The 12,373-nt window shown below is 34.9% G+C and overlaps 1 protein-coding gene across 2 annotated transcripts in view; it reads left to right on the forward strand.

Annotated features, from left to right (window-relative positions):
- LOC120860681 (ER membrane protein complex subunit 2) overlaps positions 1–12,373 on the forward strand; it is a 52,185-nt gene that overhangs the window by 20,654 nt on the left and 19,158 nt on the right. For both annotated transcript variants that reach the window (XM_040236432.1, XM_040236433.1), the window contains 3 exons: positions 153–210; positions 10,456–10,541; positions 10,692–10,751. In XM_040236432.1, the coding sequence (XP_040092366.1) occupies positions 153–210; positions 10,456–10,541; positions 10,692–10,751 (204 nt within the window). The remainder of the gene's footprint in view (positions 1–152; positions 211–10,455; positions 10,542–10,691; positions 10,752–12,373) is intronic.

Below are 12,373 nucleotides of genomic sequence, written 5' to 3' on the forward strand. Positions count from 1 at the left end.
ACCCTTTTTTTTTTTTGCTTAGAAAATGACATTGTATCAAATTTACTATTATGTGAAGATCAGTCTTTCCAGGTTAATCTTTTTCTGTATTTACTATTTGTCATTAAATTTTAAGGTAATGATTCTGGATATTTCTTTTTCTTTTTAAATAGATATGATGATGCTATTCAGCTATATGATCGAATTTTACAAGAAGACCCAACTAACACTGTAAGTTAGCTGGTTGTCCTGAAGATCAGTTAATTCTGTGTTAAGAAGTGAAATTATTTTAGAAATAATGGAAAAATATACATGGAAACATATTTTATTTTGTTATTTGAAATATCTCATGATGGGTCACTTTAAAAAAAGTAGGTTTTAACTCTTCAGTTAAATTTAACTTACAAGATCTCTTATTAGAAAGCAGCTACTTGAAATTTAGATAGAATAAATTTTATGTGCTTATAAGAACAAACACCTGTCAGAACTTATAGTTTCTGTAATATTTTCAAGTTTATTAAATACTAACTTATCTTGTTTGGATAGTTATATTTTAGTTCTCTTATTGAAAAATGAAAGATGTCATCTCAGTAATTAATCTATGGAGTTAATTAATGAAAGGCTTTTTGGTAGTATGACCTGTTCTAAAAATATCCTGGTGAAAAAAAAAATTTTTTTTAATATTGAGAACATTTTAGTTTACTGTATTGATATGATGGCTTAGATTATTTCTTTTAACATAATCCCACCCTAGGGAAATTTTCTCTGGTAACTTCCTGGGTATTTTGTAGATATTTAAATGGTAAGGATTCTCAGAATATAGAAATTCAGAGAAAAGTTTTGACAGCTACAAGCCTATGTGTTATTAAAAAGCAGTTGATTTAGATATTCTAAAAAGTTAAAATTGAAAAAAATTTAATAATCTTTTAATTTTATTTATCCTGATATGTTGCTCTCTGTTTTAATGGTCCTTATAAAAAGGACCATTTTTCTCTACCTGAAGATTTTCTCACATACTTATTTCAGCTGTAAGATTTCACCACAGTTTTAAAGGTATTCTTTTTTTTTTTTTTTTTTTTTGCAGCTATATATTGAAAATATGATACCAGATTTCTGAAAAACTTGTTTCATGTAATTTTCTCATGCTAGTTTAAAAACCAGTACTTTGTAATATATTTTTTAGAATTAGAAGTCAAATATTTCTGTGTCAGTTTAAGTTGCGTATATTTTAAAGAAATTACTTTACCTCAGGGTCTAAGATAATTTGTAACTAAATATTATCCTGTCTTTGTAGTATTTTCCATGTTTTATGACTTGGCTCCCCTCATAGATTATCTGAGGGGGTAGTAACTAAATCATTTGGTTGTTAGGTAAACATTTTAGAACAAAGTGACTGAATTCAGCTTTGTTAGATGTATTATTCTTTCATCAAATGTTATTTTTATCTAATCTTCTCTCAGTCCCTTCTGTCCTTCTGGAAATATTTATTTGAGTATCTGTCAGGAGCCACCAAAGGGTTGATGTTACTAAATATAAAGACAGTATTTCTGTTACCATATCCATAGAAAGCACTGTGGTAGACATTAACGGAGAAAAACAAAGCCATATAAGACCTAGAACTAATAAAGTCTGGTAGGGGAAGACTTTACTTACATTAAACAGTACAGACAGCATGCCTGAAGAACTATGGACGGAGGTTCATGACATTGTACAGGAGGCAGGGATCAAGACCATTCCCAAGGAAAAGAAATGCAAAAAGGCAAAATGGTTGTCTGAGGAGGCCTTACAAATAGCTGTGAATAGAAGAGAAGCAAAAGGCAAAGGAAAAAAAGGAAAGGTATACCCATTTGAATGCAGAGTTCCAAAGAATAGCAAGGAGAGATAAGAAAGCCTTCCTGAATGATCAGCGCAAAGAAATAGAGGAAAACAACAGAATGGGAAAGACTAGAGATCTCTTCAAGAAAATTAGAGATACCAAGGAAACTTTTTAATGCAAAGATGGGCACAATAAAGGACAGAAATGGTATGGACCTAACAGAAGCAGAAGATATTAAGAAGAGGTAGCAAGAATACACAGAAAAACTATACAGAAAAGATCTTCACAACCCAGGTAATCACAATAGTGTGATCACTCACCTAGAGCCAGACATCCTGGAATGTGAAGTCAAGTGGGCCTTAGAAAGCATCACTATAAACAAAGCTAGTGGAGGTGATGGAATTCCAGTGGAGCTATTTCAAATCCTAAAAGATGAAGCTCTAAAAGTGCTGCACTCAATATGCCAGCAAATTTGGAAAACTCAGCAGTGACCACGACTGGAAAAGGTCAGTTTTCATTCCAATCCCAAAGAAAGGCAATGCCAAAGAATGCTCAAACTACCTCACAATTGCACTCATCTCACACACTAGTAAAGTAATGCTCAAAATTCTCTAAGCCAGGCTTCAGCAGTATGTGAACCATGAACTTCCAGATGTTGGAGCTGGATTTAGAAAAGGCAGAGGAACCAGAGATCAAGTTGCCAACATTCAGTGGATCATCAAAAAAGCAAGAGAGTTCCAGAAAAACATCTATTTCTGCTTTATTGACTGTGCTAAAGCCTTTGACTGTGTGAATCACAACAAACTCTGGAAAATTCTTAAGGAGAAGGGACTACCACACCACCTGACCTGCCTCTTGAGAAATCTGTATGCAGGTCAGGAAGCAACAGTTAGAACTGGACATGTAATAACAGACTGGTTCAAGATAGGGAAAGGAATACCTCAAGGCTGTATATTGACACCCTGCTTATTTAACTTATACACAAAGTACATCATGAGAAATGCTAGGCTGGATGAAGCACAAGCTGGAATCAAGATTGCTGGGAGAAATGTCAATAACCTCAGATATGCAGATGACACCACTCTTATGGCAGAAAGTGAAGAAGAACTAATGATCCTCTTGATGAAAGTGAGAGGAGAGTGGAAAAGTTGGCTTAAAGCTCAGCATTTAGAAAACTAAGATCATGGCATCCAGTCCCATCACTTCATGGCAAATAGATGGGGAAACAGTGACAGACTTTTATTTTCTTGGGCTCCAAAATCACTGCAGATGGTGACTGCAGCCATGAAATTAAAAGACACCTGCTCCTTGGAAAAAAGTTTATGAACAACCTAAAAAGCATATTAAAAAACAGAGACATTACTTTGCTGACAAAGGTCCGTCTAGTCAAAGCTCTGGTTTTTCCAATAGTCATGTATGGATGTGAGAGTTGGACAGTGAAGAAAGCTGAGCCCTGAAGAATTGATGTTTTTGAACTGTGGTGTTGGAGAAGACTCTTGAGAGTCCCTTGGACTACAAGGAGATCCAACCAGTCCAATCTAAAGGAGATCAGTCCTGCTTTCCTTTATTCCAGTATTCCAATATTCATTGGAAGGATTGATGCTGAAGCTGAAACTCAAATACTTTGGCCCCCTGATGCAAAGAACTGACTCATTTGAAAAGATCCTGATGCTAGGAAAGATTGAAGGCAGGAGGAGAAGGGGACGACAGAGGATGAGATTGCTGAATGGCATCACCTACTCAATGGACATGAGTTTGAGTAAAATCGGGAGTTGGCTACGGACAAGGAGGCCTGATGTGCTGCAGTCCATGGGGTCACAAAGAGTCAGATCCGACTGAACGACTGAACTGAACTGAAACAGTAATGTTACTGTGTAGAAGTTTCATGGTTATATCCATAGTTAAGATTCAAGCTTTTATACTATAGGGCTTTACATTGTTTAATGCTGACTTTATGACTCTTTCATCGATCTTGTGCTCCTGTATTCCTGGATATCCAGTATAAAAATGAGGTTATTCATTAAAGTTTTAAGAAGCTCTCTTTCCCTCTCATATGCATTCATTATTCTTTCAAAAAATATTTGTTGAGTGCTTGATATGTGCTTGGTATAGAGCCTAGAAGGATGATTTAGACATTATCCTTGACTTTGCTTTAGAGAGATAGCATGATGTACTTAACAGATTATAAACCTTGAAATAGACTTACTAAATCCTGATTCTTTGTTGATTTGCTGCAGTATTTCTGAGCCTTGTAGGCCTTAATGGTTGAGCATGGCTTAATTAAGACAAATGACTGGCTGGGGAAAGACATCATATTCCATTATGTAAAAAGTAAGGCTTAGGGTTATAAAAGTACAAGACCTACCTTGGGAGAAAAGAAAAAAGTGATTGAAGTGGAAGTTTCAGATTTAGGGAGATTGCTAAAATGGGTCATCTCATCTATTTTTTAAAAGTTGTGAAATGCTCTTTTGAAAAAAGTAGTACTTACACATGTTAAAAATTGCAAACAATACTAGCATATATGTTGAAAAATAAGTCCTCCCATCCTAGATCTCAAGCCCTCCTTCACTTAGGCAAATGTTTCTTAAGAATTTTTCCAGAAATTTTTTCTCATGCTCACACACATAGGTCTGTATGCATGTGTGTGTATGTGTGTGTGTCCCTTTTAATAGGGAGAATGGTTAGAAATGCAGATGGTGGCTACTCTACCTTTTAAGTAAAAGTGTTCAATTCTGTCCAGCTCCTCTGTCCATAGCATTTTTCAGGCAAGAATATTAGAGTGGGTTGCCCTTTGCTTTTCCCGGGGATCTTCCCAGCCCGGGATTGAACCTGGGTCTCTTCTTTGTTGCTGTTTTTTTAATCTCCCCTCCCTCCCTCCCACCGCTGCTAAACTGTGTCTCTTGCACCTCCTGCATTGGCAGGTGGGTTCTTTATCATTGAGCTCCCTGGGAAGCCCCAGACTCTACCTAAGTCATCTATGTCAGCACATCCTTTATCTCATCCTTTAAGTTGCTAATAGCATTGTAGTATATGGATATATAATCCTTATTTTGATGAAAAACTTTCTTGAACTAATTAAGATCCTTTGGTATCTGATACATTCCTCCCAGAAGCAGTGTTGCAGTACATGTCATTTGTAGAATAGATTCCTAGAAGTGAAATCTGGGTCAGGAGGTCCATGTATCTTAAAAATTAACAGATACTGCCGAATTTCCCTCCACAAAAGCTTTTTAGTCATCTGTACTCACTTACATGGAATATGAGAGTGCTTCTTTCCCAGTATCCTCCCACATGGTATATTATCAGCTTTTTTTCATTTTTAACTTTTGCCAGTGGTGGCTCAGATGGTAAAGTGTCTGCCTGCAGTGTGGGAGACCTGGGTTTGATCCCTGGGTTGGGAAGATCCCCTGGAGAAGGAAATGGCAACCCACTCCAGTACTCTTGCCTGGAAAATTCCATGGACTGAGGAGCCTGGTAGGCTATAGTCCATGGGGTTGCAAAGAGTCAGACATGACTGAGCGACTTCACTTTCACTTTCAGTGTAATTAGTTAAATATATAATTTGCATTATGAGAGATTCTGAATATCTTTTACTATGCTTAAAAGGCCACTTTTATTTCTCTTTTTGAACTGCCTTCTTTAATGCAGTTATTTCATGAAATTTCATTTCTAGTCTTATTGAAGACAGCAGGGTTCTAGCTCTCTGCATAAGTTTAACCTACCCCTTCTTCACCACTGATTCACCACTGAGGAAGACTAGGGCTTTAAAGGGCAATATTTTATATCTTTTAGTTGGTTCATTGTCCTGAGTGATTGGCAGTACAAGAAGTTCTACATTTGTGAACAACCTGGTATATTACACTTTAGAATTTTTTTTTCTGCATTATCAATAAAGTTTTTGTTTCTTTTTTGATTTCTTCTTGTTTTAATTGTGGTTGATTTGCAATGTTCTTTTTGTTTCAGTTATCAGAATAGTAAGTTGAGTTTTTTTGTAGATTATTCCTTTATAGGTTATTACATGATATTGAGTATAACAGAATTTTAATTCTTAGAAAATGGGGAGTGAAGTCAAATTTGATTGGCAAAGTACCACCAGATTTTTTGTTTTAAAGGTAACTGCCAGTAATGTGGGAGATGGTTTGAAAGGGGTTAAAAGAGATGAATTATGTAATTTGGAGACAGTTTTGTCTTAGGCTAGAGATTATGGGGATCTAAGGTGGTTTACTGGTAAAGTACAAACTAGAACTTCCTCTACCCCAGATGTTGAGACCCAGAAAGACCACTGCCTCTAAGGCTTATGCCATAACCCTTATGTTGGAATTAGCTATATATATAATTGCCTCTGTGCCAAGCGTGAAGATGCTTTTAGAAGGCCATATTTCCCAGGGTCATGGCATAAGCCTTGGAAGCAAAAGAACCTGGAATTCTGCTTTCCTTCTGTTGGCCAGTGGTCTTTCTGGGTCTCAACATCTGGGGAAGGGGTTGCTCTGCATTGTACTTAACTGGTAGACCTTAGTCCTTTAATCCTTTTCTAGGTTCTTGTCCTGGGTGGCCTATTTTTTTTTTTAGAGGTGTAACATGTCTTTCAAGAAAAAATTGATAGCTAACTATAGTAGATAATTGGAGAAGGCAATGGCACCCCACTCTAGTACTCTTGCTTGGAAAATCCCATGGACGGAGGAGCCTGGTAGGCTGCAGTCCATGGGGTCGCGAAGAGTCGGACATGACTGAGCGACTTCCCTTTCACTTTTCACTTTCATGCATTGGAGAAGGAGATGGCAACCCACTCCATTGTTCTTGCCTGGAGAATCCCAGGGATGGGGGAGCCTGGTGGGCTGCCATCTGTGGGGTCGCACAGAGTTGGACACGACTGAAGCGACTTAGCAGCAGCAGCATAGTAGATAATGTCACAGAGGTATGTAACAAATTTATGATCATAAGAACTTTTTGCGTTTCATATTTTATAATAGAAATTCTGACTCCATTATTAAAATCGCTTGTAAAATGTGGAGCAGTTTTCGTTTTTGACTTAAAGGTCGATCTAAAGAAATTCAGAAGAATTCGAAACATTGGCACATTTCATAAGATGTGAGAAAGAAATATAAATGGAAATTGATAAACAGTTAAGACTCAGTGTTTAGTCTAATGCTATTATTTAAACTATTTTGGCATAGAATTTATGTAGAATAGACTGCACATATTTAAAGTGTATAATTTCATAAATTTTGACGATTGTATACACCTATGAAACCATCACCACAATTAAGATAGTGAACAGAATCATCATTGTCTAAAGTTTTCTTTGCCCCTTCTGTTTTTGTATTCATATATATATGAATATATAAATATTCTTTCTTGTAGTACATAATTAAATTACAAACAATTTTATCCTTTTGGGTCTTTGTGAGACAGGCTCAGAACATTGTTTATCCTGAGACTAATTATTCCCCAATAGGTCCATCTTAGTACTCGATACACTGTTTTAGGGATGATGGCATTTTCCAGTCTGGCTGGTAGAAAAAGACACTGTTCCCAGCCTTGTGTGAGCTCTGGGGCACTTTTCCCCCTAAATGTTTCTCTTAGATCTTTTCTTGGCATTTGAAGTTTCCTCGTACACATGCACTGATCAGTACTGATCAATACTAATCACTACTTCAGGGGAGCAGTATTCTTGTAAACGTGCACCAATCAGTACATAGGTATTGAGTACTTAAGGGGAACCCTTGATATTCAAGGGAAATCTCTTTAGAGTCTTATATATTTTTCTTTCTTTTCTTGTACTCTGTCCCATGAACTCTAGCACGTTGATCTTCTTGGACTCTTGAGTGCTTTCTGAACTCATAGATTCATCTGGGCTCAACCTGGTTTTCTTTTCTTGCGTAGCACTCTTGAAACTCTGAAAGCAGTGAACCAGGGCAATAAAAATAGGGCTCACCTTGTATGTTTCTGCCTGTCAGGAATCATCTCTCCTTTTTTTTTTTTTTTTTTTTGCTTTTTGTCCTCTGCCTTAAAAATAGTTGTTACATATATATTTATATTTAGTTACAGTTGGCATTTTCAGGCAAGAGGATAAAACTGCTCCCTGTTACTCCATCTTGGCTGGAAGTGAAATCCCTGCTTAGTAGTCTTTTTAAATGATCATGATAAGTGAAGTTTTTTGTTTTCTAAAATGTTGTATTATTTTTCTGTAGAAGGACTGTTGTGTGTGAATTAATGATATATTGTTGCCTGTATGATACTGATTGCCATGTAGGTTTTTCTTTAAACTGTCCTGTGTAGTTTCATTAAGAAGACTAATTTTGCATAGTTGAATAGTTACTACTTAAAAGTTTGCTTTTAACCTTAGAATACTAGGAGATAGGGTACTGTTTCTTAGGTTTAGAGTGGTTTAGCAGTATAGTAGAGATTTGGGAGCATGTTTCCCAAATTGATTATTAAAACCTTATATTTTAAATCTTTGCTTGTACTTCACTGAAGTGTTTGTAAGGTGGAAAACTCTTAGTTTTTAAAATAGACTATTAAGTTAATACCAATTTTTTCTTGTTTTACATTATTTCAAAATTGTAGTATTCCACCTCTTAACCAATATCTGTTGTTCAAAATAATAGTAACAAATTAATTTGTAATGTCTCAGTTTTTTTCAGGAACTCTGATCAATGAATCTAGAATGGTAATGAGAAATTTGAGATCCTACTTCTCATCTTTCCTCTTTTGATGCATTTAGGTTGTTTAAACCCCTGTTTTCCATTTATGAAAGGCTTTTTTATTTTTTTAAAGGCATTTTAAAATATTATCTATGAAACACCAGTAGTGCTTTGTAAACAGTATTCTACATAATGCTGCTGTCCTAAAACTTTGGTGTGTGTCAACAGTAGAGACATGATTGTGTTGTCAAATCACTGAGAAAAAGTTAGTATTAGATGTATTTTTTAAAAAATGAAACTCATTTGTGAATAATGGTATCCATTACAGTGTTCATACCACATCTCTTACTATGACTGTAGAAGTACTGGTTCCTATTCATGTTTATAATTTGACTTTTTGTCTATTTATGGAATTTGAATGCAGTATTTTCAACAGGTTTCACTGCATCTGTACAAAATCATTTTAACTGATAAAGATCCAAGGACTGGGGCAAGTTACTTTTAGAGCTTTACTTTTACTTTCCTTCTGAATACTCTATGAATTGAGTGTATTTATTATGGTCCTTTCATTGTTGTAAATAGTAAAATTATTGTAAAAAATATTGCTTACTGTGTGGCAGGCGTTGTGGTAGGCCTTCAATATGAGCCATATAATCAAGGATATATATTTTTAACAGAGGTGTCATTTTTTTCATTACCAAAATATTGTTATCACTATCATTTATAAATATGGCTCTTGGTTTTATTTATTGGAAGTCTCTTAATTTTATCTGATGTTTTTGACTTTCAGTTTTTCAGAAAGTCCACCTTTCCACCCCAGGACAGATAGCTCTTTTGACCTAACGAGGCTTCATTCATTTTACTTTCCTTGTCTATATCTTGTGGAGTGTGTGTTATTTAAAAGAATGACAGTCATGTTCATAATTAATATGCCTAATTTAGCCCTAATTATAGTGTGTTTTATTCTTTAGCCTTCTGCATTAAATTAAACAGAGATGAAGGGGATGTAAATTTAATAATTCACACAGCACCCTCGCATCTCTTGATTGTTCACTGTGGCCCCAAACATAAAGTCTTTATTATACACAATACTGCCTTTGCTCCTGAGTTCTTCCTAATATTCAATGTCCTCCCTCCATATAGTTTCTCTTCTGCTTTCTTTATGTCTGCTTGCATTTTCTATTTCAGTTCAGGTATCACATCTGGAACCCTCTTTGCTGTCTTTCCACCTCTTCCCCTCAGGCTATGTTAGGATCTCTTCTATGTTGTCACAACATTCTAGGTACCTCTATCATTGTCTTTTTATTTGATGTATCTTTTTCTTATTAGACTTAACTCCCAAAAGGAATTATCTATTCCTTTTTTTATTCTTATTTTCACTGTCTAGCACAGTACCTGGCAAACAACAGATGTTCATTATGTGTTTGATTAATGTGTAAATAAATGACATTTATTTTTCTATTCATATTTGAAAAGCTTTAAGATGCAAGTTTTAAATGTTATGTATATTATAAAAATATTTCTTTCAGAACCCATTTTATTCTTTTGAAAGACTTTTAGCTAGATTTTTCTCTTAAAATTGTGAAAAAAGTTATTAGAGGTCATATTTGTATAATGACATTCAAGTGGCCACAGTAAGATTATTTTCTAATCTCCACTATCCCTCTGTCTCTTAAGATACAGATCTTATGAATGAGACAGAGTAAAGGACTTTAGGCTGGATAAAGATTAAGATTCCCTGCTGGCTTGTAATTTTCAGAATCTGGATGGTTATTTATTTGAATGAAATGATGCATATATTGTATACATCAAAAGTAAAGCACATGTGATTGTTAGAGGAATGTTTGAACTCCCCAGTGGGATGTCATGGGGTATGTTTATAAACTCCCACTAAGCAGTAGTTCTACAATGGAATTTCATTGGCATTGAGATAATAATTTGCACAGTCAAATTACCTTCTTTACAAAAACCCAGGGAATCATGAAGGCCTAATCCTTTCTTAATGTCAACCCACAGGCTGCAAGAAAGCGTAAGATTGCCATTCGAAAAGCCCAGGGGAAAAATGTGGAGGCCATTCGGGAACTGAATGAGTATCTGGAACAGTGAGTGTCTTACAAGAGGATTGTGTTTTGTTATTCTGATAAATCTTTTTTAATTAAAATGGAATTTGCATTTGATTTCCTTTTTGCTTCCATGCTGTTCATTTACAGAATATCTACACATTTATTTTTTTTTCCCTTTACTCTAACCAGATTTGTTGGAGACCAAGAAGCCTGGCATGAACTTGCAGAACTTTATATCAATGAACATGAGTAAGTCATTAAACACATAAAATTTTGCTAGGAAATGCAATTTTTATCACTGTATAAGTTCAGGAGTTATAGTAGTTTCTGAAGGATTGGTGAGAAGATGTGAATTGTGTCAAATTAACAAAATAAATAAAAAACAAATTGACAGTTTGTTGGTTATAATATGTGAATTGTTTTAAGTAGGTCAGTTGTGTTTTGCTAAATTATTTTTATTTGGGAAGTAAGTTTTCTTTTAAATCCAGATGGCATTCTTTGAAATTAGAAAGGCATGTATTTGCTGAGCTAAGGTTATTTTTAGTGAATGAAAATTGTGAATTTTTAGAATTTAAATTGTTCTTATATACAAAGAGTATTCTACTCCCTGCTGTTTAAAAATTCTGTCAATTGTATGCATTTATTAGCCTTAGCATGAAGAGAATCAACTCTTCCAAAGCAGAAGCATTCTGTTGCCTGGGTAAAAAACCAAGAATAATCAAGAATGTTGAATGTTGTAGGAACTTGCTTATTGGATATTTAATGTTTTTGTTAGCTTTTTTTAATTGCTGCAGTGACAGGAGGAAATCCCAGTGTGAGAGGATTAGCCCAGTCTTAGTGCAAGTTTTCTAATATCACAGCATTAATGCTAACCTCTATCTGGAGGCAGGTTTTTTTTTTACCCCTAGTTCTGAGTCTGAAGTATATCAGATTGTTTCTTTCATCCCTTTTGAGAGAATAGAAGCAGATTCTCATGCGCATATTCTTATTGTGCATGAATACTTAGAATACTTAACCTCATTCTCATAGTACAAAATAGCTGACATAGGAAATAAAATCAAATGAAGACACTTGTCTGTTGCCTTTGTTCAGGGCTATATGTGTATGTAAAATGAAGAGTTAAGGTAGTTATATGTATAATTCTAATAAAAGTGGGAGCTAAAATAAAAGTAATAGCTGTCATTTAATAAATGTGTACTGTATTCTGGGAACCATTTTTCAGTTCTGTTATACATGCTAGCTATCAGATATTCTTTGTTTTTTAATAGGAAGTTATTTCCTGAATCATGTTAAATATACATATGGGGATGTTTATATGATCATACATGTAAATGTACTTAGATTTCGCGTATATATATGAGTGGTAGTGTATTTGGTTAAATGGTCATGTTTCCACTTTTCATTGTTTTAAAGTCAACATATATAAGGTATTGTTGTTGATAAGTTCAATTGGTAAGTTACGTCTGACTCTTTTGTGACCCCATGGACTGCAGCACGCCGGGCTCCTCTGTCCTCTACTGTTTCCCAGAGTTTGCTCGAATTCATGTCCATTGAGTCAGTGGTGATATCTAACCATTTAAATAACATGAACTGAATTTTCGGAGTGCAGTAAAAAAAAATTAATAGCGGTTTTAATCTGTCCCTAAAGCAGATGGTAGTTATTTATATTTTTGTGCCTTTTGAAGATTTTGTGATTAAAACCACTTGCAGAAATTTCAAATCATCAAGGAAATTTTTTCTTTAAAGAAGTACCTAATACAGAAAATTTGGAAAACCCAATAAAGAATAAAGACAAAGACAAAAATCATGTGTAATTGCATCATCCTAAATTAACTACAGTTTATATTTGATTTTTTCCTTTCAATATCCCT

This window comes from Oryx dammah, unplaced genomic scaffold (assembly GCF_014754425.2).
Source record: "Oryx dammah isolate SB20612 unplaced genomic scaffold, SCBI_Odam_1.1 HiC_scaffold_11163, whole genome shotgun sequence".
In the NCBI taxonomy this organism is placed as follows: Eukaryota; Metazoa; Chordata; class Mammalia; order Artiodactyla; family Bovidae; genus Oryx; species Oryx dammah.